At 41.1% G+C, this 25,686-nt stretch overlaps 4 protein-coding genes across 4 annotated transcripts; 3 read left to right on the top strand and 1 right to left on the bottom strand.

Moving 5' to 3' along the window:
• The first annotated feature begins 447 nt into the window (after positions 1-447).
• lab (labial) lies at positions 448-18,955 on the top strand. Its single transcript, XM_017080274.4, has 3 exons — positions 448-1,916; positions 16,885-17,303; positions 18,033-18,955. Exons 1-3 carry the CDS (start codon positions 692-694, stop codon positions 18,285-18,287), a joined length of 1,899 nt encoding a protein of 632 aa, XP_016935763.4. The 5' UTR covers positions 448-691; the 3' UTR covers positions 18,288-18,955.
• A 1,981-nt stretch (positions 18,956-20,936) lies between these two features.
• Positions 20,937-21,628, top strand: agt (O-6-alkylguanine-DNA alkyltransferase). The gene has a single exon (XM_017082567.4). The coding sequence runs from the start codon at positions 21,019-21,021 to the stop codon at positions 21,595-21,597; it is 579 nt and encodes a 192-aa protein (XP_016938056.3). The 5' UTR covers positions 20,937-21,018; the 3' UTR covers positions 21,598-21,628.
• twr (signal peptidase complex catalytic subunit SEC11 homolog C twr) lies at positions 21,594-23,432 on the bottom strand. The gene is made up of 4 exons (XM_017082568.4): positions 23,235-23,432; positions 22,905-23,164; positions 21,858-22,035; positions 21,594-21,794 (listed from the first exon to the last, which is right to left on the bottom strand). Exons 1-4 carry the CDS (start codon positions 23,301-23,303, stop codon positions 21,744-21,746), a joined length of 558 nt encoding a protein of 185 aa, XP_016938057.1. The 5' UTR covers positions 23,304-23,432; the 3' UTR covers positions 21,594-21,743.
• A 662-nt stretch (positions 23,433-24,094) lies between these two features.
• LOC108015984 (probable peptidyl-tRNA hydrolase 2) lies at positions 24,095-25,657 on the top strand. Its single transcript, XM_017082571.4, has 2 exons — positions 24,095-24,374; positions 25,033-25,657. Exons 1-2 carry the CDS (start codon positions 24,183-24,185, stop codon positions 25,402-25,404), a joined length of 564 nt encoding a protein of 187 aa, XP_016938060.1. The 5' UTR covers positions 24,095-24,182; the 3' UTR covers positions 25,405-25,657.
• Positions 25,658-25,686: the final 29 nt, after the last annotated feature.

The raw sequence follows: 25,686 nt of genomic DNA, 5'->3' as shown, positions 1-25,686 counted from the left end.
GTACTTTATTAAAATGGATTAAGTTGTTTTCAATAATTAGTGAACTTAAACGATATCTCGGGTATCTGAACTAATGGTAAACCCAGACAGACCAACACCAGCTTATTACATAATTTCGACTCCTCTCCCTACATAGATCTCCCATCTTGGTTGCTGGAAATCCGCTCCTGCCATGGCGACTAGCAAAAAACACGGGCAAACAGAGAACGAGAAAATCTAAATGGAAACGGCAACTGCCAAAAACCGGTAGTGAATATACGCTATACATGACTAACCCCCGAACCACTGATAAGGCCAGTCATGCGGGGAACCCGGGAGAGGGAGCGAGATGACAGTGGGACCACATGCGCAGCACCCACAAGAGCAGGCGAGACAGCAGGCTGTGCGCAGAGGGGCGTGGCCTAAGGCCAGTGGTTGTATGGTCTGAAAGAAATCGGGTTCGGGCCAGTAATCAGTCACGACTTGGTTAGCGCGCAGGCAGCACGTCGTCGTCGTCACCGGGAGTCGTGTTTGCAGTTCAATAAAGATAAAACCCAAACCCCAACCGATACCACTCGACCGTCGCGTAATATTCTCGAGGAGCAAACATTCAAAACAAATATTTCAAGAACTGTGTGCGGCAAAGTGAAGTGAAACAAGAGATATACCGGTTATATCGAAGTTGAAGAAAGTGCGGTTCCGGCTGGACAATATGATGGACGTAAGCAGCATGTACGGCAACCACCCGCACCACCACCACCCACATGCCAATGCCTACGACGGCTACAGCACCACCACGGCGGCGACCGCCAACGCCAGCAGCTACTTTGCCCCGCAGCAACACCAGCACCACCTGCAGCAGCAGCAGCAACAACATCAGCAGTTGCAGCAGCAACACCAGCAGCATCTCACCTACAACGGCTACGAGAGCAGCTCCCCCGGCAACTACTATCCGCAGCAGCAGGCGCAGCTGACACCGCCGCCCACCGGCAACCACCAGGTGGTGCAGCAGCAGCAGCAACAGCAGCAGGCGCAGCAGCAACAGCTCTATCCGCACTCGCACCTCTTCAGCCCCAGTGCGGCGGAGTATGGCATCACCACGAGCACGGCCACGGGAAACCCGGGCACTCCACTGCACCCCAGCAGCCACTCGCCGGCGGACTCCTACTACGAAAGCGACTCCGTGCACTCGTACTACGCCACCGCCGCCGTGGCCACCGTTGCCCCACCCAGCAACAGCTCCCCCGTTACTGCCACCAATGCCAGTGCCACCAGCAACACGCAGCAGCAACAGCAGCAACAGGCGGCGATCATCAGCTCCGAGAACGGGATGATGTACACCAACCTGGACTGCATGTATCCCACGGCCCAGGCCCAGGCTCCGGTCCACGGATACGCCGGCCAGATCGAGGAGAAGTACGCCGCAGTGCTGCATGCCAGCTATGCCCCCGGACTGGTGCTGGAGGAGCAGGACCCCATGATGCAGCAGGCCACGCAGTCGCAGATGTGGCACCACCAGCAGCACCTGGCCGGCGGCTATGCCCTGGACGCCATGGACTCGCTGGGGATGCACGCGCACATGCACCACGGCCTGGCCCACGGACACCTGGCCAACCTGGCCAGCAACTCGCACCAGCAACACCCACAGCTCCAGCAGCAACAGCAGCAGCAGGCGCACCAGCAACAGCCACACCCGCAGAACCAATCGCCAGCGGCACAGCAGCAGCAACACCAGAACTCCGTGTCGCCCAACGGCGGGATGAGCCGCCAGCAGCGCGGCGGGGTGATCTCCCCCGGCAGCTCCACGTCCTCCTCCACCGCCTCCGCCTCGAATGGCGCGCATCCTTCGAGCACACAATCGAAATCGCCGAATCATTCCAGCAGCATCCCCACCTACAAGTGGATGCAGCTCAAGAGGAATGTTCCCAAGCCTCAAGGTAAGTCTTGAGCTAAGAAGTCAAGTCAAAAGAATAGGTTTTAAATGCATAAAGGTAAACTCAAATATTTTTAGAAAATTGGGTAAAGCTTACTTTATTTAATAAATACTTAAATTAAAAAATTCTTTTTGATTAGAGTACAAGTGTTTGGCAGAAACGTTTCCTCAATATTTTGTTTAAAATTGTTAAAAATTTTAAAAGTTTTTAAGTAAGTAAGTAATAAGGAAATAAGAATTTTTCAAAAACTATTTTCCTTACAATTATTATGATTTTTCGATTGCAAGATGGCACCCTTTATTTGCTTATAACTTTTTAATGCATTGTCAGATTTGAGCAATTCCTAGTATGTAGATGGATATTAATAATAAAACCGAATCCTTTTTACTTTTTTCGAAACTTCAAAAATGTAGGCACTAGGCCGTTTTTAGCGTTCTGGGCGTTTGTGAGCGGTAGAGTGGCTTGGCACCTCGATGGAATAAACTTGCGCTACGCAAGAAGCTCGAGAATCTGCATGCAAAATCCCAACTTTCTAGCTCTTATAGTTAGCTAGGTCGACTCGGCTAGTGATCCTGATCAAGAATATATATATATATATACGTTATAGAGTCGGAAACGCTTCCTTCTACATGTTACATACTTTCCGACGAATCTAGTATACCCTTTTACTCTACGAGTAACATTATAAAAAGGGAAAAATATGCCTCAAATGCCACAAAATATTAGCAAAGATGCAGTTACTATTAGTTTTTTTGCTTTCAAACCGAGGAAAAAAGCTCAAAAAGTAGACTCTCACAAAAATTCGGCACTTTCAATAAGTGCTAAATGGGTTAAGAAAAGTCTTGTGTCATTCAAACGGAATTTTAATGACCTCTCAATTAATGCCGTACTATCCACGAAATAAGTTATAATTATGAGTATACCTAACTTTGGTTTGTAGTGTAGTTCAACACTTACAAATTTAAATGCCTAAATTAAATTATTTCTGGCTTTGCTATTCAGTGATACCTTTTAAATCGTCAACTACTCTTCACACTCTCACCACTTTGAAATAATATCCGGTTACTAGAAGTAACTAAATATATGACAACGGCTCATTAGGCAGCGCCTCTGGCAATTAAAGAACCACATATTTCTCTAATTGCCGCATTTCAGCTTTTCACCTACCTGACTGCAAAAATAGTGTCAACTCAAGTGGTTCCCTCAATAGATCACATATTAGCTTAGGGAATATATTAAGCTAATCAGAAAGTAATTATGCAAACATGCTCTCCCATATATAAAAAAAATGTTTGTTAAAAGAATGAGCGTATAAAGGAAAACAAAGACGATTTCAAAAATCATAAAACGATGACTTTCAAAACTGATTGACAGGCCCAGATACAAGAATCAGTCAACCAGTGAAACCAAAGAAGATGAATAAGAATGAGAATGATATGACGTCGAAGAGAGGAGATTTAACAAATTTATAAAGAATGTAAATACATAGTATAAGAAGATGAACAATTTTAACAATGGTAGGATCACAAATATGAACAATTAGCACAGCAGAAATATTAGCAAGCATAAAGCAAGTTGATGCGTCAGACAAAATGTCAAGAAAGACGTCCAACCGAGGGCATGTCACCTAAAAATAAGAATGTCTCTTCAAATGCCAAAGATTTCGCCCACCTCTTCCCTCCTTTCTACAGCCCCCAGGCTACAGAATCTCAATTCTCCCCGATCTCCACGCCCCACTCCACCTCTCATAATTTTCGCCGTTCTCTTGGACTCTCCTTTGGCATATTTCTTGCATATTTCAGATAATTTTGTCAATGCCTGTGCAGTCAGTCAGGTTGTCACTTGTCACATTGCCGAGTGGAGTTTTGTATCTCGGAATTAGCCAGCTAAGAAAATGTATTTGCTTTGATAAAAAAGATTCGAACAACGTATAATGTATACGATAAATAAAATGTTGAATATCCAAAAGAAGCAGCTGCCACTGAAAAAACGAGTATTTTTATTGATACTTCATGAATTGCATAAAATTCGAGCTTAAGCTTTTAATTGCTTTCCTAAGAGTTTAAGGTCATTCAAATAAATATCAACTTACTGAATGAGGCACACGCAAGTGTTTATGGTTCACCCTGAATTTTATATAATTGTTGGGGAAAGGTTGTAGAACAAATTTGAGGCCAAATTTTATTCATCTTAGTTTGGTTCATATAAAATGTTCGAAAATTGATGTTAAATATATTTTGTTCTGTATCATTATGTGTTAATGATTCTTTTTACATACTCGATTTAAATAGCGAAGATAGAGTAACTGTAGGGATTTCCTTTACATTTTGTACACAAAATTCTGCTACCCACAGTTCAATATTTCACTTATCCAGCCCCCAAACCTGCTGACCAATTTCAGTTGGCTTGTGGGCCTGTTGGTAATGCACTTAACCTGTTCATGAATCGGGTTGCACAACTGACGCTGATCGCTGATATCGGAGCATCGAGCGTCGGACCACTTACAGTTCAAACGTTAATCCCTTGGCTACACCAATAATCATACAAATATTTGCTTATTAATGCTGAAAAGTGTCATTTACATGCATCGTTTTCAATTAAACGACGCCACAGAGGCCCAAGTCGAACGCAGCCGATCTGAGATCCCAGATCGCCGATCCGAGATCCCCACGCCGCACCCAAAACCGAACCGCTTCGAGACCCAAATACGATCCCAAAAGCCCCTCGAATGACGCGTGCAAGTGGAACCAGGCGCTAAGAAGAGGGAGCTGGGTGGGGCAGGGAGTTGTAGATTGCACCGAAAGAAAATTAATAAATTTGTAATGATTAATTGGTAGGCTTGCGATGTTTAAAAACCTGGTTTTGATCCTTATATTACGGGAACTTTTTAACTCTCCTGATCATTCCGACTATCTTCTGCTTACTCCAAAGTTTCTGGCATTCTATGTCTACAAACATGATATAGGTTTAACAGTGATAAACATTTTGTGGTATTCATTATTTAATTATTTGGTGAGAAAAAGTAGGGACTTAAGCCTATCATGTCACCTTACCCGAAGACGCAATTGAAATGCAGAAAATAGGATCATTTGGAGTTTTAAAAAGTAGTATGTTCTTTTTTTACAAATTCTGGAATCTAAATCATCGATTCTTTTTCATCGATTTGGAATATGTTTTTTCTCGGTGTGTTGCAGGGGCGACCACAAGTCAAACAAACAATTAAAGCGTGCAGCCAGCGGTCGGGAGATGCAGCTCGAATCCAGAATGAAACTTGCAGCCAGGGGAGGGGGCTTAAATTGGGGGACAGGGGCTGCTCCTCTGCATGCCGAACTGGAACTGGAAGTCAAGTTGGCTGTCAGAAAAAATGATTATTTAAATAAGAGTCTCTCGTTTGAGCCTCACTGCAACCGAACTGTCACTGAGCAATGATCTGCTGCCTCGTGGCTCCCCTGGAATCCCTGGGATGTTGGGTGCTGGATGCTGTATGGTGGATATTGGATGCTGGATGTGGATGCTGCGAGATGCTGCTCGCTGTGAGCACATGCTTGGGTCCATCTGTCATGTCATCCATTTTCAGGCAGGGAAACAGCATAATCAGCAATCATGGTTATAAATGGTAGCATTCGACATATTGGCATTCACGCACATACCGACTGGATGTGCGCTGACCAGTCTTCGATTCAAAGAGTTCTCTAATGTGTTAATCAGCATTTTTCAGTAACCAGACCACGATCGCCAGTTGGAGTAGGAAGGAAAAAGGAGCTCGCCATGAAGATTAATGGACATTTTTACAGGGATTTGTCACTGACTAGGAATCGGTTTAAGATACACAAATACACCCATAGAACTTTCTACTTTTTCAGTAACCAATATCAATCAATGTGCGAAATCTCGAAAATACTTTTGACAAGATTATGATGACACCTAGATAAAACTAAAATTAGCAAACGCTGAACAAAATAAGCCAAGCAAGGAAACGAAAAACTTATCCATCATTCAAATGTCAGGGTTAAAGTATTTAGAACCCATAGGAACTCAACGTTTGCGTACGAATCATGCGAGATTTGAGTGGAATAAACTGACGCTTAGTATGCAAAAAGAAAACATTTAACAAAATCACTTTAATAAAATCCATAGACCCATTATCAGTTTTATGCTTCAATGGTAAATCGTGAAATTTAATACCATTCTTAAATAATTAAATATCCATTTAATCTCTCAAGATTTCTCCTCCATTTTCCATTGATTTTTCGCCTTATCTTCCATACATCTACCCTGCTTAGCACCCAACTAAAGTTTTACGACCTGATATAGTGATAATTTTGTTTACTTTTATTAGCCTTTTGATGGGTCCTATCGTAATTGAAAAGTTCCCATCGAGGCGGGTCAGCCTTGTTGTGGTTGAACAGTTTAATTAATGCCTGGCAACTGGAAGTTCGCCGCTGTTTCTGTTCGTGTTTTATTGTTTTTTAAACGATCTACCACTTTGTTCGGGAATTCGACCCACTCCCCTGAGGGCGGGTGGGAATTTCCACACGCAAAGCTACTGCTCTGAAAATATGAAATATGAAAATAGCTGACAAAAGTGAAGGAAACTCGAATTAACATAAATGTTGGTGGAAAAACGAAACGCTAGAAAACTTTTGGCCAAAAGGCTGCAAAAGGTGTTGGTTCTCTGGGCCAATGGAAGTTCAGGGGTCAGGGGAGTGGCAGAGGAGGGGCCTTTGCTTGGGGTATTCAACATTTATTTGATGTGATGTTTTGATATTTCTTGACACCAACACGCGACGCTGCCCGAAGAGCGACGAATGTGCCACAATGAAAACGAAATGAATTAATTACGTGCATTTCAAAACAGAAATTGGTAAGATATATAAAGCAGCGAGCGGCGACCGAAAACCCCGAAACAAAGACCCTTGGTCAAAAAATGAGGCAGACTATTTAAATGAAATGATATTGTGGATAGAAAAGTGACCACCAGGAATGCGAGATAACATCAAACGCTTGCCCAAACCCGGCCGCACCGAACTGAACCTAACCGAACAGAACCGAGAGCTCAACCGGGAGCCCCGCCCGCCTGTCTGTCACCGACATCGTCATCGTCAGTTCTGGGTTCTGGGGTCTGCGGTCCGTCACAGAGGCTAGCTAGTTAGAGATCGCAGCGTGAGCGGTTCGGAATGAGATCTAGAATGTTAAAAATTTGAAAACACCGTCACATTATCATCTATATCTCCAAAGCTTGGTTACAGAAACATGTTCTAAAATGCTACATTTTGGTTTCATCTTAAATTGTTTTAAATATAAATTGGTGTATTTGAATTATATATATATATTAAATATGCCTTATGATGTAAAACCATTTTATTTCTACTAATACGCACTAGACAGAGCCAAGCTATAACCAGTAGTTATTATTTTTGGAAAGACTTTTAATACCCAATGACCTTAATTATTTTTGATAAAGTCCTTCATTCGCCACCCTCTAACGCTTCCATCTCTATCTTGGGTTCTCGTATACCTCCTCCAACCTCAACCAAAAACAAAAAGGGCCAAACCGGAGCCAAAAAAAATGTATGGCATGTGTCGTGACAAATTTTGTTGGCTGGCGCGCGCTGAGTTAACATTTTTGAAAGCGTATTATTAAATTTCATTCCCCTCTGTGCCTTTCCCTTTCTCCACACACCTCAATCAGGGTCGAGGGGTCCAAGTCTTAACGAAACCCCAGAACCCGGAGGAGCCTAGCCTTGGCCTTTGACTTTTTTTCGGCCGATCAACGAATCGATTTGTTAGGTGATAAGCCCCGGTTAGTACCTACAATAATTACCACTTAAGTGGGATAGGAAAGGGTCAGTCTTGGACCCGAATCCGAATCCCTATCGCACTCCAAATTACCTCTACTGCCAACCGAACTTCGTCTGCACTGCCTCAGTGACATTTACACACCTAAAATGTCAGTTTTCATAAAGTCTGACTCGATCCCAGGCGAGTTTCTGGAGACAACATGAGAAGCACATTAGTCCAGTCTGCGTGACAGTCAGGGGAATTTCGGAAGGGGAGAAACTGGCAGAGCTGCTCCCAAAAATAAAAGGAGACAGAATGGTATTGCCGATATATGAACTGGTAGTTACTTGGTACTTAGTTTTGATAGAAAAGTTAACTGTGCAGATTTGCAAATCTGTTTCAATTTGTGAGTAAGTTGAAAATGTGGGTCATATAATATTCAATAACAAATTACTGTTTCATTTTATTTTACAATTTAAAAAGGATCGGCAATCAAGTTGTTTTTTACATTTACTCAAGTAATTTTCTTGGTAAGGTAATGTTATCTATTTTAAAAATTCAAGTGCAACTTTAAAAAATAAACCGTTAAAGCTCGCATAAAAGTCTTCCATCTGAATGAAATAAAATATGTGGAACAGTGCCAAATTCCCTTTTCGAAAATGAGTGACAGCCCGACTACACTGCATTAAAGGATATTCCTTCAAGGGTGCGCTTTCTCGATGTCCTTCCTTGCGATGTGTTATGTAATATTAAGCACAAATATACACACAGTGATGTGGGTATCTGCGCGGAGTTGTTTGCCCTGAGCGGACATTTGGTGCAAACAGTGCGCCAAAAGCGGAGGATACGGATATCTTATCTGCTGTTTGCATTCGGTTGGCGTTGGCCCAAGGTTCCCGTACTCTCCATATCCATGGCGCCCCGTATTCCGTTTCCTTCGGCGGCGCTGGCCGCCTTAATACTTTTCGAGTGTATAATTTAGTAAATTATATAAATATCGCGTTACGTGGCCTGACACAAACCCAAACACACTCAGCCCCCACCTCGATATCGTCGATAAATGCGGCTCAATATCGTTAGGCTTTGCCCTTTGTTTTCCCTCCTTTCCGTCTGCAAAATTGCACAATGTCATCATAGTCTTTCGATTTTCCCGAGAACTTTCGTTCTGATAGGGTTATCAATGCGTAGCTAATTGATTGTGATTTATTTGTGGCGAGAATTTCGTGGTTCAGGTCTGTCCTTTCCAAACTTCACGTTATTTTTAAGTTGGTTTTACTAAAAATAAATTTCGCTTGAAGTGGCTCGTCTAGAGCTGCAATTTAAGTGGATTATCGCTTGTGGAACTGGTGAAATAAGCTAAAAGGCACATAATTATTTGATTTACATTCGTAAAAATTAAAAAAAAAAATATCAGTAGAATGCGGAAACTCAGCTCAAAAGCATGTACCATTTTTTTGGGAGGAAAACCCCATTCCACTCAAATGGAGTTTCGTTGTAAGCGGCAGCAGAAAACAAAATACTTGGCGACCTAATGAATCATTTGACGAGACAAACAGTAGTCGACCAACAATTTAAGCTGTTCCCAAACTGATTTGCGGCCAAAAAAATGGGCAAAACAATGAGACAAATGGTTTGGGCTATGAAAAGTTTTGCTCTGCGGTGCGCTTTGAATAGTTGGTCAAAAAGCTCGAGCATTTAGCAATTGATCTGCGAATCAAAGGCACCGCTCTGAGCCCCAGAGCTCTACAATTGTCTCGATTTCTCAGTGTGCCGGCGTGCGAGGTGATTTCATTCCAAAATTCTCTCCGTACCCTCGAACGGTAGATAAAATGGTAAACGAAAGCTGTCAATTTGAAGTCCCATTGTTGACTTCGATTATTGTTACTGCTCTCGCTTTGGATTCCGTTCGAAGAAGGTGTCCACCACTCCCAACTCCCGATCCACCCGATCCGCCCCACCACCCCGCAGATAACAACAATGGACAGCGGGCGGCTTTAAAGCGGACATTCTAGTGTCCAGAAAGGTATTAGCCCTGAACGCCTGAACTTCAACTTGGCTGCCGAGTTGATTCATTTAGTTTTCATTTCGGCCGCGAACGAGGCCAACTGATGGATGTATCCTATCTATCTTTAGGCCCGGCCACTAGGGACAGAAGGGTGGTATTAGGGTATTAACTGTACGACCCCATATGGGCTTAGTTTAGATTGAAAAGATTTGATTCGACGATGATTGAGAATTGATGGGAGGTATCGAAAATTAAAGCGTGGTGAGAAATTAGGGAAGGGGCTTGTTGAATTCGTTGTTTAATCGCAATGATCAACGGAGCAATTTTTTTTCATTGTTATATATATATTTATTATTAAACTCGTTAATAGTTCTCTAAAAATGTATAAAATGTTCTTACTTTTTAATTATTTAAACTTTGAAGCACATGATTCATGATTTCATGCCCGAGTAATTCCTAAGCCTCGTAACACTTGGCTACGACAGTTCGAATCCAAGGACAACCAAAAACAAACATAAAAATTAAAATCTCAATTTTGTGAGAACAGCTAAGAAAAAAATACACCGAGAAAGAAAAAATGATTTATTATATAGAAATTATCTCATGTAAACAAGTCAAGTCAGTTGCCAGTTTGGCTAATGCCACTTGTCTCCTCGGAGGCCCCATAAACCGCCACCCCATCGCACCAGTCGGTAAAATTTGTTAATTTGTCTAATGAAAATTGTATATACTTTCTGGGGGGACTCGGGAAAATCCAAAGTAAACCCGAGGCCTATGAGCCATGTCGCAGACATACTTCGGGTAGTATTGAAGGCGACAGGCTGAAGTCTGAGGCTCGGCGTCTTGTCTGCACGAATTTCCACGGCGGGCACGAAGATTGATGATGACATTAGCATCATTGTCGAAAAATATTTCTTTTAAAGCCAGCCAAAGGACCAAGGCAGCAACCTTTTCCTTGCCATCCACTTGAGAGGCAAAATGTTTTGAAATTTGTTTTGTTGACATTTTAATTTGCAAATACTTGGTGTGTTGTGTGCGAATATAGACATGGTCGTGTGTGCGAACGAATGGAGCATTAATTGAATTAAATCATCAAAAAGTGGAGGAGGGGATGGGGTTCTGGGATGGGGAAGGGCCATGTCAAGTGGAGCCACTCAAAGTGTTGACTGCCAGCCACACGCACACCCAACTGGAGTGTATATAAGTATATATATATCTCCGTGCGTCTATGTGTGTAGCCCACATTTCCTCTTTTTTGGCATTTGGCAGCCATTTTTATTTCTTCTTTTTCTTAGACCCTATCAAACACCCTTATTTCTTTCCTTATTTCAACAGCTCTTCAGCAAATGTCCGTATATACGGTGTACTATGTACGAATACAAAAGGGAAACTACACACATCTGCACATGTGTTCGTGCATTTTCGTTTGGTGATCCGTCATCTTGTCAGAATGTATTATTCGAATTAAGATTTTACTTTTTTTCTGCTGCCATTGAATTGAATTAACACAAGACCGAAAGAGCAGCTGTAACTCACACAAATGAGAAACCTACCCCCTTCCGAGCTCACCCACCCCCTGGAATCAGTAATTTCACCTACTCACTTCTATTTATATGTGCAAATCAAAGCACTTTAGCCTAAGTTTAAAAATAAACACCGGCCAACAAATAATTATCCGTAAAAAACAGCTTTTAGTCGGAAATGTGGAGTTGTCAATCCTATCGGCCGGGGAACAGAAAGCCTCTCGAGCCAATTATCGCCAAACGGGGAAAGATAATCTACCAAATAGTTGTCAAACTCAACTAAATTTCTTGAAAATACCTTCAAGGAGCTATCGATGCATAGAAAGACAACTAAAATTAAATCGACCACGTTTTTGAAAGATTAGACTGGAAACTAGAAGAGATATTAATGTTTACTGAATATGAACATGATAGAAATATTTATATTTTCATCAAGACATAAAATACTGAACTTGAATTCTATTTTATATTTTATTACATTTTCAAACTATTTTATTAAAAATAATGTCAAATGCTTAAGAGGACTTACGCTGTATGGCGAAGATTTACTTAAATTGAGATGGAAACTCTTCCCACTTTGTTCAAAACTTCTGGTTAAAGTTTCCAAATGACTCCCAATATGGTTGGGGACCAAACGATCACAGGAACCTTAACCAAATCACAATCACTTCTGTACAACATGCCTAATTTAATTTTCTCCCCCGAACACACTTCCTAACCCTATGTTGGGCAATTTCTTATCGCCAAAAAATATGTAGTACAAATAATGTCGACAATTTTGATTTTCGGGTCTATCAGATGGCTACCGGAATTCAGCGTAATCTATAGAATAGAAAATAAAAGTAAAACAAACAGAAAACAGTAGCCAAAACGTTGCTATTAAGATAACACAAATATGTGCATTCGAGTATCTGAGTAAATATTTAAATCGAGTTTAGTGTTGTGTTGCGTGTGACGGCGACATAATTTTCGGAAAGGTAAACAAACCGATTGAGATGTTTGATAAGGAATTGAAAACTTCTTCCGGGGCGACAGAAGAGACAGTTAACAAGATTAAGAACTGCTGCTCGGGCGCCAGCTGAGACTTTTCTAATGCCCTGAAGGAGGTTAATATCTGACTCAGACAAGCTGCCAGCTCGGTTTCTTTTTGGGATTTCTTTCAAAAACTTCGAGCCCTTTGTCGAACAATTTCCATGTGTGTTAGACATCGTGACTAATAAGCGGCGGGGCGTCCGCTATGCCTATACAAAACTTTCAATTAAGCTGGAAAACTTCACCTCACCTTTGTGGCAGGGAGTTGGATATCTTTGGAGAACGATGATCTGTAGATACAATTATGGGAATTCGGTTTTTGTGCATTTCACGATTCGTGTTTGAAATGTAGATGCCAAGATACGACTGCATCATCGCATGACATGTGGAAAAAGTCACGGGTTGACAGGCGGCCAATAAAACTGACAGAATGAATGGACATGGCTCGTGGATTTTCGACGGGATTACGGCAGTTTAGTCAAGTCAGAGTCCGAGGGTCCATTCCTCGGACTCCGAAATGCCAAAGAGTGTTGACTGTGCCTAATTAGCTGGGTCAACCCTCCCCCGAAAAGGGTTTTCAGCTGAGATTTGGACTGCCAACTCAATTAGTGCCGACTGACCTCTGGCCAGTGGAGTTGAACATCTGTCCGGCCAAAGCAAATAATCCAGCCTCTATTGATTGCAAAATATTATGGTCTATATTAGCTCTCTTGCTTCTTTTCGATTGGGGGCCATAAATTACCCGCAGGTGATCAATCACTTCGTCGCCAGAGCCACCGATCGTCAGCATATTTTGGTCAGCTTTTCGTGCACTTTTATGGCCCCAGATTAGGGGCAGCAGAATCGGTTCTCGAAAGTTTCGCCACATGACGTTGATGTTGATGTTCTGTTTAATCAACAATTAAAACAATTTACTTTTAATTGAAATATAATTTTCTATTTGCACTCGAATTAAATATTATTATCAATTGAGCCGCCGGCCAGACGGCGTTCCACGCACCACGGTCCCGGGTCTCCAGTCTTCGCTCTGCGGTCTACGGTCTGCGGCCTCAGGCCCACTTAATCGCCCCAAAACGGACCCCATGTAATGCCACCCGGGCTCACAGATTGCCAGCGAGTGTGTGAGTGTGGGCGAGTGGGATCTCCGCAAAGTGGCAGTGGCGCCTGCATAATAGAAATGATAATATCATTATATCATATCAAAATGGCCGTTCTCCAGCGGGTGATTCACGACCCCAGGGAACTATACTTGAAGCGTAGAATTCAAGGACAATGACTAGACTATTGCGATTCAAATTCGATGAGCAGTAGATAATAACTATAACAGTTAACAGTTCGAGTTAATTAACCATGATGAACTATGCTAAACAAAGTATATGAAAAATGCAATCTTCAGATTTATACATAAACGATTCCAAAAACAAAATGTTTACCTGATTTTAAATTTATATTTAACAATTATTGTCTTAATAATATAATTTCACATATTGTTAAAGCTAAGATACTTACATTCTTAACCTCTTTGAACTATTTAAGACAATCCCATTCAATTGTGAATCTTTCACGGATTTTCCCCAATCAAGATATGCAAAAGTCAACAATCGTTTGACTGGGTTAAACCTGCAATTGTAATTACCACTAGTTAAGATGTTATCAAATTACATTGACTCCGTGTGGCGCCCCTAGCTGTTGCACTAAGCCCCCTTTTCCCCTCCCGGCTCATCCGACCCCTTGGTAAATTCTGCAGCAGCGACTCTAGTTGTTTACATTGATTGTCAACAGTGTCAGCTAAGCGCCATGGTGCCAGACCACTGTCCCACCCACCCCCTTCTGGGATGGCCTTCAGCAGGAGGGGGTGGTGTCTCCTGCTCCGACTCCGTTAGCCGCGGAGTTTCCCTACGTTCCGCCCTGCGGCCACCTCTCTCCTCATCGAACCCGGCATTCGGAGCACTGAAGTGGAAGCGATCCCCCGATAATGCTCTCTAAAACTAATATTACAAAGTAGATATCGTTTGGCGCCGGACAAAAGCGACAGTGCCGCCAACTGGCCGCGACATGTTTGACAACCCGAGCGACACCAGCAGCGCCCGAGGCAGCCGTGCCACTAACAGAGGCCGCACCGTGCCACAGTGAAACCAGGGAAGCAAACAGGACAACTTTTTAAATATCATACTTTTTTACCATATGTGGAAAATGTTGAATTTGTTGTTTTTATCTACAAAACTCTCCCCAAATGTTGACAAAAAAGTATAGCTACAGCATTCAAGTTTTTACTACAAGTCTTTACTGTAATGTGGGTTTTCGCTCAGATCAGATTTTGACCCCAGGAACAACTTAATGCATTATTTGTAAGAAAACTTTGAGCTTAGTATTATATGCAATCAACAAAATGCATTTGTCCAGTTTAATATTAATTCATACCCTTGTGTTCTTTAACATACTTTTTACGATCATCCCTGTAGAGTGTAATATTTTATAATAAAAATGGAGAACCAATTGTACGATTTTGTAACGTCAGAAAAATTTTTTTCGAAAACTATAATACCTACTAAATCTTTTGACTGACTGCCTAAAAGAAAATATGAAAATGATGGTGCTCGTTGAGGGAAAAAAGAAAACACTTGATACGTTATGTATATTACTCAAGTTAATTTATTTTTTTCCGCTTTACTTTACAATTCTTTATCAACGGAGTGCCACTCCTTATCATCAGTAACTTCCTATATAAATATCGAAAAGTTGAATTTCATTGTATTCGAAAAAAAAAATTTGCATAGACAACTATTGTTAAATTGGCATCTCCCAAAAGATATGATGGATATAACTAAACCACTGTGCAACGACTGGCGGCAGCATATTGATAACCCAGCTGGAATGCAGTCACTCTCAACTGTGGCAGTCTTTGCTGCCGTTACTGCTACCGTGAATGGGAACGTGAAGGTGATTATGGCTGTGACTGTGACTGGCGGTGCAACTACCGTCGCGTTTGCTCAGTTTTGTTTGCCTACTTGCGGGAAAATTCAAATGCAGCCCAGGCCACTCGGCACGGTAATCCTGGGGCTTGTTTTCTTAGACATTCCTGTGTGCATTACGATAGGAGAGTGGCGTTCCCAGCCCGACTTGGCACTTATCGATCGATCCGCGCAAGCACTTCCCAAATCCCCGAAAGGTGCGCGCCAGCTACTGTGCGGATATTTCGACTGGATGCCAATTTGGGTATCGGTAGCACTTAGAGGAGCAGTCATAAATTCATCACTCATTCGGCTCTGTAAAACTTATTTATTGCTCGTGGCTTCGGGTTTGATTTATTGCACTCGCAGTGGCCAATTGCCTAAAAACTGTTAAACCAACTCGATAACTAAACGGGATCGGGCAGTTCATATTAATATTGCCACCGATCGGCACCTTTTAACTTGATCGCCGTCATCATCGAGTCATAAGGTCGCATAATGCTTATTAATTGACTTGTGCTGTAGAAATGTTCTTTAAGATTTATGATTGTGTTAAAAGGTTTTTTATGAGCTAGCGATTTATATACCCTACTGCTGTTGGTTCCATAAATAAAACAACTTCTAAAACTCTGTTTTCCATTTATTGTATATCAGTTCAAAGATCCCTAAGGTTCTTATTCGTGGGACAGATCCAATATGACACCTGTATATTGGTAACCAAAAAAAACCAAAAAAAAAAAATGGAAAACCTCCAATTATCCACTTTTCTGACCACACTCGTTACGTCTTTAAGAAATTCCCGGACTAACAAGCAATGCTAAGTCCCGGACAAGCCCACAAATATAATAATTCCTGAACCTCCCACAAGACAAGGTGAGAGTTAGAATCGGAGTCAGGGAATCCGAGTTAGGGAACCGAATGCCCACTGTCAGGATAATCCCAATATTTCCAAACAAACCTATTGAGCGCATTAAATCCTTCTATGGAAAGGCAAACGGCCAAAAGGAATTATTTTCATCATCGTCGGCTTTAGCCACGGGGCGCATGTCAAATTATGAATAAAATGCAAAATCACGCAAACAAGCCAAAAGTCAAACGGGAAAGAGAGACTTTGGGGAAGGGGCAGGATGGGTCGTCGAAGGTCGAAACTCTCACAATGATTAGCTGCGACAGCTAAAGATCAACGTTAAGGGATCGCCCGCCTCACCTGAACCTCTACCTATGCCCCTAACCACAACAAAGGCAAACATGAAAACCAATATTACACTGAAGAAATCATCTATATATGTATTTTAATTATTCCCGATAGTATTTTTGGTGAATTGTACTTTTGGTGAATCAAAACAATTGTGTTGAGCTAACGCGTCTTGATACTTTTAATAAATAAAAGATTTTTAATCTATTTCGAGGCAGTCGAACATTAAGTATCGCATTAGTTTCCTAGTCATGAAATAGAGTTTTATAATTATAATATATGCCTAGTACTTCTGAATAATAACATTTAATTGAAATAATTTCACTAAACAACGGGGATATCGTTTATATATGCGAAGTTTTAAAATGTGCAACTATTTACCTCAACTCTTTCTTGTTTTATTCGCATTTTAATATTATAGAACAGTTTTATTTATACAAATTTTGGAAAGTGTGTCTCACAACCCTCTTCCTTTGCTTTGCAGCACCGAAACTACCTGCCAGCGGGATTGCCAGCATACACGACTACCAGATGAATGGACAGCTGGACATGTGTCGTGGCGGAGGAGGCGGGGGCAGCGGCGTCACGAGCGGTCCTGTGGGCGTTGGGGGCAACGGATCCTCTGGGATCGGAGGCGTCCTGGCCGTGCAGAACTCCCTGATGATGGCCAACAATGCGGCGGCGGGCAGTGCCCATCCCAACGGCATGGGCGTGGGCCTGGGCAACGGATCCGGATCCGGCCTGAGCAGCTGCAGCCTCTCCAGCAACACCAACAACTCTGGCCGGACTAACTTCACCAACAAGCAGCTGACCGAACTGGAAAAGGAGTTTCACTTCAATCGCTACTTGACGCGAGCGCGACGGATCGAAATCGCCAATACGCTTCAGCTAAACGAAACTCAGGTGAGAAAACGTGTTTTGTAAGTCTAACGTAGGCGAAACTTTTAAAGTTAGTTTTTATTAAGAGTAATGCATTTTTAATAAACATTGTAATATGTTTATTAAAAAGTTTACTTTGTTAAAATATTTTTATTACTTCAAAAATATTTGGAACATAATATATATTGTGTGTTTAAAACATTAAATTTAGTAAAATAGATTTTAAAATGTTATCTTTATTGTTATTAAAACGTTCAAATTATCCTAGTAATATACGGAACTACATAAAAATACTACAACAAATCTATTTATTTTTGTAAATGCAAAAGACTTAGGGAAGGTAAATAATTAAGCAAAAAACATGTCATATTTATACGTAAAATACGTCCTGAAAAATTCATACAGACAGCTAATACATTTTTACTTATGGTGAAATGGGTATTAAAGTCATTAACAACAAACTTATAACAATTTTCTATAAATTAATGCAAACAAATTGCTTTAAACTGTGGTTATACCTAGTATAAAAGTAATCAGTATCTTTAAATTTTTCCTGTTATGAACTATTGTTGTAAAAATGTAGGTATCTTTCAAAAATATATTTAAAGGTAGCACTTAAATTTATTTGAATCCCGCCTAACAGTAAGAATATTATGATAAATCAAAACTGTTGGAAAATCCTGACTGCTTTTAAACAAAGCGAGTTTATAAACGAAAAATTTTACTTAATCGACTTTTTCCATTTCTTTGCAGGTTAAGATCTGGTTCCAGAACCGCCGCATGAAGCAGAAGAAGCGGGTGAAGGAGGGACTCATTCCGGCAGACATTTTGACCCAGCACTCTGCGCCCGTGATCAGCGAGAAGCCCCCGCAGCAGCAACAACAGCCGCCGGAGCTGCAGATGAAGCCGCAGGGCGGAGACCTGGGCGGGAGTGATCTGACCACAGGAGCATCTTCGGCTCCTTCCACGACATTAACACTGACAGCACCTACAACCAAACAAAGTTGAAGGGCTTTCTATGTTAGTTGTTATTGTTATGCTATTGTTGTTGCTGCCGCCAAAATATTGACGCATTTCGTTGTGATAAATTAAAAGAAAATGCACAGAAGATCGTAAAAAAGCTATATAAGGAAATACAATAATAAAATAATTATTATGTCACGTAGCAAATTGATAATGCAAATCCATACAAAATCTATAATCAAACGCTAGGAACTTGTGGAACCGAGGTGCCATATTCATCTGGGGGCTGTAAATACTTAAATTAACATTTCGCATTGCCGCAACTAATGTTTATTGGACTAGCATAAACTAAACTCAGGGTTATTTAAAAAATTAAACTTACTTAAAAGCACGCAGAGCAATTGACAAAATACGAATATAAACTGAATCAAAAGGAAAATCCAAAACTAAAATATTTAAAACTTTACAAGAACTATACCAAGTAGAACCCTAGCGTAAACCCCTGCCCACCACCACCACCACTCGTCTGTAGTATTATTAGATAAGTTTTAGGATGCCCCCGAGTTATTCGTTTTGTGCTAGAAAGTAATCGGTAAAACAATCTTGATGTACGTCTGTATATTTAATCTAGTCCTAATTGTAATATAATTATAACTGTACAACACATGTATGAATAAACAATAAACGAAAGCCGATTGCAAATTGTTAATAAACAATATGGACAACTTATTGCGAGTGTGGGCATTACAAGTATATCTCTGACGAATTGTGGACGTTTTCATTTTTGGTAATCGCCGATTTCCAAGTACACCGATAAGCGAGGTAGCATTTGACTGGGGATTTCTGCTGGAAAGGGCAGTCGCCACATCAGCCTTGAAATAGGGTCAGGATATCATGATTAATTGGAAACCAAGACCCATGGTCAAAATATCATATGCAAATCTATCACTGCACAGACAGACCTGGGTTCGGGATTATACTTTTTATATATTTATCACATGATTGTGAAAACTTGAACTTCGTGGGGATTTATTGATTTTATATTTTTTGCTTTTGATAACTTGAGTTATTCTACCGACAAGAAATATAACCAGGAAATTCATCAAGTGGTTTTTAGCAAAATAGTTTTGCATATGGTTGATAGATATGATTTTAAGACCACATTATAGATAGCAGATAAGTTCAAAAAATAAATCGAAATTCCATTCATTTTCTTCGTAGACGATGAATCACTAAATAAGCAAAACAAATAGTGGCAAAGTTTAATATGAAACGAAAGTAGATCGGCTTACATAAAATATTAATAAGGCAGGTACATTATAAATTTAAAATTAACTTTTGAAATCAACCGCATTACATCGTCTGTAGAAGCTAGTTATTTGTACACCCTTGCAGAGTGTATACTGATTTCAGTCAGAAGTTTGCAACGCAGTGAAGAAAAGTAAATATATTATTGGTCACTGGTTACTCAAACTTGTCTCTCAGTTTTTAAGCTATCAACAAACTGCAAAAGGAGTTTTACTTCAATGATGTAAGCGCGACGCATCGAAGTCGCCAACACCCTTCAGCTAAATATATTCTTGATCAGCATCACTAGTAAGAGTCAATCTAGCCATGTCCTTCATGTCATGTTTTCAAAAAATTGGACGACTATATCATATAGCTGCCATATGCACGATCGGATAATTAATGGGAAAATAGTTATAGCTTTCTTATTTTTCATCATATTCTCTTCTATTCCTGTACATAGCCTTTTTTAATTATTTGCTATGAATTCCATTCAATAAAAATCAGACTGCTATATTGTCTAGCCGAAATATGAAGAATTGCAAAAATTAATGTGCAATTAATAAAAAAAAACCGTTATGTTTCGTTTTCGGTAAAATTATACATAAGCTATTAAGTTGAAATGAAATAATATCTTAATAATTCTGTAATTATTTTTTAGTTATCTTTAAATCAGAAAGTTTTCGTAGGAATGTTGGTATTCTTGTTATTCGTCATTTGGCTGAGATTTACGTACATATGTATGTATGTAAGCACTTAAGCCTGGATACAATTTGCTGTAGGGAAAAACGCGACTTGTTTAGAATTTAGACGTACCGCCATGTTTGCCAGTTTTTCTAAAACTTAAAAACTTTTCTTCACATCACTGATTTAAGAAAATTAGATCAAACTACCTTTCTGGCACATTTTACGTCTTAAGTTTTAATAAGAACTGAAGTCTTTGGCTACCTTAAACTTTTAGGTTCAGCATTTAATAAATACATTTCATGAGGTTAATATTCGTTTTAGTAAGTCCATTTTTGTCACTTGCTTTTACTAGCACTAAAAAATGAGCGGCGTTTTGGGATTGAGATTAAATCAGATAGGTTTTAATTAAAAGCAAAATTTATTTAAAGCAATGTGTCATGATAATTTATAAAGTCTGATTTAAATTTACAGGACATTTACATCTCTCAAAAATCACAATCGCTTCACAGTGATGTTTAATTATGTGCACTATGAAGTGCACTTTACGAAAAAACAATTTAATTACCAATTTTATAATATTATTACATTCATACATACATTTCAAAACTATCATGGGCCTTGGATTATTCTTAATTCAAATTTGGCAGAGTTCTGACTTCATTGTTTGTCATCAAATCTGGCAACCTTAGTTTTAGCTCTGAAGGAAGGGTTTTTTGGCGCTCTAGCTGTGGTCACATTGTACGTTTTCATTCACTAAGTTCTTGAAACTAAACTCGACTTGGAAAATAGGCGCGAAGTGACAATGTGGTTCGCTCAGAACGCCCAGGTACAATTGATTCCATTGGAGAATCCGCCGAAGACCATATGCTACACCTTCCTGGCGACCAAATTTGGCCAGATGATTATGGGCGTCACTAAGCAGTCCACCGTGGATTCGAAAGACCAGTTCGCAATTTGTGTGCTCTATTTTGTGGATAAGAGCGTTGAGAAAACTTACGAGGAAGTTCGGAAGCGTTGGCCAAAGTCTGAGCTCTTGAAGGACGACGTCGCCACCCAGTTGGTGGCGGATAAACTCTTCGGGGACGACAAGGAGAACTCGGAGGCGATTCCAATTGCCATCGTGGGCACGGAATTCCAGATGTCTGTGTGGCGAGCTCTTGTAGATCTAAAAAATGGTGAAACCTGCACCTACTCCCAACTGGCCGAGCGTATGGGGCGTCCAGCAGCGATTAGAGCAGTTGCCAATGCCGTGGCCAAAAACGAAGTAGCCATCCTCATTCCCTGCCATCGCATTGTGTCCCAAAATGGAGCGTCAAAGTACCACTGGGGTGCTGCTCTCAAGCAGCAACTACTTGATTTTGAAAAGTCATCGAACTATTAAAAATTGTTACTTGTATCTTTATTGAAACTCAGCTCCGCACAAAGGTCTTTCTGTTCGGGGTGGTAAGGAAATGGAAAATGCAGACAGGCTCGAGATTGTGCACTTCCTACTTATAAATTGTACCTACAAATTAAGAGCGAACCCCGTTATTCCCGATGCAGCAGCACGAAAATGGCCAGGATGGAAAGGATGGCCCACTGAGGAGAGAAAATTCAGGAATCAGTTGGGGAAACAGGGTTATTTCAAGTCGATCGACCTACCTTAACTTTGGGATATTCGTTCATGAAGATCGTGATGATGCCCACATAGGGCAGGAAGCCCCTGGCCCGGCCCACAATGTCCTTTTTGGTCAACCACAGCTGGTTGGGCGCGTACAGACCCCGGTCGTCCACGTTGTTATTGTCACCCTTGGTCAGGAACTTGACGGAACCATCCTCCCTGTCGAAAGAAGTGGAGATTATTAACCAGTTCGGTTTCAAAATTTGTTTACCAATAGTGGGCATTTTTACGAAAAAAAAGTGTACATTGCAACTGAAAACTACATTCACTTCACAAGTTAGGGCCTATTTAGAATGCAAATTGAACAATAATACAATTTGTCACGATTTCCATTCCATTATAATACATGGTAGAACAGTAAAATGAAAGTTAAAAAAAAAAACTTTTCTATCTGTTGGTACCCGCAAAAAATTTAAATTATACATTATATCTAAATAAAGAAAGATAGCATATGCAACTTGGCTAAATACCTAACCAAAACTCCTCAAAGCCTCCACCAAAGTTCACAAATCGATACAATTTTATTTTAATCTAACTAAAAGCCAAAGAAACCTTTATAAAAGCTTAACTCTCAATAATGAAATATCTAGAAGGACGCTTTCGCCAATATATTTCGAACATGTGTACAAACTACACATCAAGTAGCTGAGAAACTAACAACATATATTGTCTATATGCGAATGTCGGATATGGATTTCAACAATTTATAATTGAAGATCTTTACAAACTCTTAGCACACATAAATAAAATAATATTTTGGACATATTTTTTAACGGAGAACACTTTAGTTCACTCTGCTTTTTGAGAAAGGGTATTTCGGACGGAATGGAAGTTTCGGAACGATCCTTCCAATTACACATAAAAATCCTTGTTCAACATGTGCACTACTTGGACAACGTTAAATCAGACTTTACTAATCAAGGATATATCTGCCTTAAAGCCTAGAGTCCCTGGGTACATCCTGCTATTTAACTTTAAATCTTTACGCCCTTAGTGGGATTCTTATCCCTGCTCCACAGGACACTCACTTCTCGTGCAGCTTGATGACGCGGTGCACTATGGGTATGTCCCTGCCCTCCACCTTGAAGACCACGATCTCGCCAACGCGCACCGGCTCCTCCTTGTAGTTGGTGAGGAAGAGGAGGTCGCCGCGGTGGAAAGCCGGCTCCATACTGCCACTGAGCACCACCACGATCGGGGATTCGCTGCCTGTGACCACCATCAGGCCCTTCCAGATCATCAGCGCCGAGGAGACGATCATGGCGAAGCTCAGCACCTGGTAGAGCGACTGTGGGAGGGGAAAATCCGGATCAGGATGCTATATATGTGCATATGGCCGGAAGAGCGGCGCCGCTCACCTGACGCTTGTTCATTCTGTTGAAGTCTCCCAGCATCTCGTCGATCTGCAACATGCTGGCTACGCCCATGGCTGCGGCTGTGTGTTCGGGGTCCTTAAAGAGGATATTAACCTATCTAAATGCAGTTATCGGGCCTTTAACAAAACTCCTCGGCTTCGTCCACGAAGACAGAAAATTACATACACGTATGTGGCATAGTGATTAGAGCTGGGCTAACCGCTCGATAGTATCGATACATCGAAAGAGGTTCGGTTTTGCGAAACACTATCGCGGTTGTGGTTTCGATAGTTGAATTTATAATATTGAAACGACACTGAAAAGATCCTGCTGTCAAATTTGTATAACAAAAATACATGTATTACTTAGTTTCTTATTATAAGTTTATAATTTCCAATAAAATTTGGGGAGCTTCTTATCAGCTACTCCATAGAATCTCAATTTTCATAAATTCCAGCAGTTACAACCTCGAGGCTTTTGAGTTTCTGAAACCCAGGGAATGCCCTAATAATTATGTGATAATGACTAGAAATACACTTCAACTAATACTTATTTTGACAAAATCAATTGATCAAGTTCTTGTGTCCCCTTTCGTTTGATAATTTACCAGTACAAATTTATATTGAATTGTGTCATGTTATTTAAAATTATATACAATAAAATGATGTATAATAATATACAATAAAAAGAGGTAGAATAATAAGAAATATGTCAACATTTTTGATTCGGCACACATGGTTAAACGTTTTGCAATTTTGTTCCTCACTTTTTAATGTATCTAACAGAATACCCTTTCTCTAGCCACCCATCGCAATTGACAACTAGAAATGCCATCTCCAATAGTAAGACCGTAGGCGAAATCCGCACTTGGTGTGACCGCATCCGGAAACGTGAAGTGAGCGCCATCGGTTGCGTTTTCTCGCGAAATAAATTGGAAATAAACGGAGCGACATGGGCGACAAACTGCTGGACTCGACGCAGATTATCAATGGCCTGGCTGTGATGCTGTCCTTCTTCGTGGGTTACCGCTACGCCCTGAAGCGCGGCGACGCCAAGGATTCGACCTCCGACGAGGGAGCGGCGGCCCCATCTTTGGCCGGATCCTCAGTGACCAGTGCTTCCGAGGCTCCTGTGTCGGATAAGGTAAGAAAGAAACCCTTTATGAGGTCATGGGAGGTAGTACAGAGATTTCGCCATTGGCACACCTAGTACCTGGTACTTTTCACAGCTACCACAAATGCAAAAATACACACCTACACTGGCGGCCACAAGAATAGCAGTGCGATTCTAGGCTTTTAAATTTGTATTTCAAACAATATTCACAACTTCGGTTAGCTTTCCTAAATAAACTCTCAATTTTAATATAAGCATCGGGCCATACAAAACAATTGACATACCTGATTTCAATCATTATTAAATCAAAGTTTGTAAATACTACAAAATATTTTAGGTTCGTAATTGTGAGTTCCATTAAACTCCACAAATGCATTTCTGAGGATCGACAGACTAATAATTTTGATTTGAAAAAAAGCCGACTTCCAAATGGGCTAGCTTATTTCTCAATTCCCCAGGTTCAAGGATTTTTTGTATTGACCCTTTTTTTATATTTTCGATCCTTATAAAAAAAATTGAAATACAAATCTCTAAAGAAAATGTGATTCATATTTCCCGCCTTACATTTGTATTATTTTAAATAATTCGATCTTTAGAGTTAATTGAAAAAATATTCACCAATGTTTTATTGTTCAATTATCAATTAGCTGGCTTAATAAACAGATTGATTAACTGATGTACCATTTAGGGCTACGGTGGTTTCAACGAGAACTTCAAGATGGTCCTGGTGGTGCGCAACGACCTTAAGATGGGCAAGGGTAAGATTGCCGCCCAGTGTGGCCACGGAGCAGTGGGCGCCTACCAGAGGGCGGTGGTCAGAACGCCCCGGTTGTTACGGGCGTGGGAGAACTGCGGATGCGCCAAAATCGCTGTGCGGGTTGAGAGCGAGGCGGAGCTGATGGCCATTAAGAAGGCAGCCGAGCGCCAGCAGCTGAACACGTGCCTCATACGCGACGCCGGTCGCACCCAGATCGAGGCGAACTCCAAGACTGTGCTGGCCGTGGGTCCAGCGGCTGCCGTGGACATCGACCGGGTCACCGGCCACCTGAAGCTGCTGTAAAATCAGCACTACGGGAACTCTCGAAGGCCATGAGGCATCACTTACTCGCCCGAGTGCAATCGGACAATTCTCAAAGCAATAGGGCGCATGGGTAGAGCGGTGGAGGAGGCTGGAGATGGCGTCATGCCCCCGTGGAGGACGACAACTGTGACATGCAAGTTAAGCTAAGATTTACGTTATCACGTTAACTGTGAACTGAGCTATTAAAAATTAAACGATTGGCAGTCCAACCTGGCACTGCAAAGCTCCTAAACATTTGTTTTTATGTGGGGTCAACACTCC

The sequence above is a fragment of the Drosophila suzukii genome, chromosome 3 (genome assembly GCF_043229965.1).
Source record: "Drosophila suzukii chromosome 3, CBGP_Dsuzu_IsoJpt1.0, whole genome shotgun sequence".
NCBI classification, from domain to species: Eukaryota; Metazoa; Arthropoda; class Insecta; order Diptera; family Drosophilidae; genus Drosophila; species Drosophila suzukii.
The sequence above is the reverse complement of the archived record's forward strand: the minus strand, read 5'-3'. Positions and strand labels throughout refer to the sequence as shown.

Excerpts from the sequence above, each read along its gene's own strand:
- lab (XM_017080274.4), top strand. The coding sequence starts at position 692 with ATGATGGACGTAAGCAGCATGTACGGCAACCACCCGCACCACCACCAC. Across the intron at positions 1,917-16,884 it reads GAATGTTCCCAAGCCTCAAG|CACCGAAACTACCTGCCAGC; the intron begins GTAAGTCTTGAG and ends TTTGCTTTGCAG. Across the intron at positions 17,304-18,032 it reads TTCAGCTAAACGAAACTCAG|GTTAAGATCTGGTTCCAGAA; the intron begins GTGAGAAAACGT and ends ATTTCTTTGCAG.
- LOC108015984 (XM_017082571.4), top strand. The coding sequence starts at position 24,183 with ATGGGCGACAAACTGCTGGACTCGACGCAGATTATCAATGGCCTGGCT. Across the intron at positions 24,375-25,032 it reads AGGCTCCTGTGTCGGATAAG|GGCTACGGTGGTTTCAACGA; the intron begins GTAAGAAAGAAA and ends TGTACCATTTAG.
- agt (XM_017082567.4), top strand. The coding sequence starts at position 21,019 with ATGTGGTTCGCTCAGAACGCCCAGGTACAATTGATTCCATTGGAGAAT.
- twr (XM_017082568.4), bottom strand. The coding sequence starts at position 23,303 with ATGGGCGTAGCCAGCATGTTGCAGATCGACGAGATGCTGGGAGACTTC. Across the intron at positions 23,165-23,234 it reads ACAGAATGAACAAGCGTCAG|TCGCTCTACCAGGTGCTGAG; the intron begins GTGAGCGGCGCC and ends CCCCTCCCACAG. Across the intron at positions 22,036-22,904 it reads GTCATCAAGCTGCACGAGAA|GGAGGATGGTTCCGTCAAGT; the intron begins GTGAGTGTCCTG and ends TTCTTTCGACAG.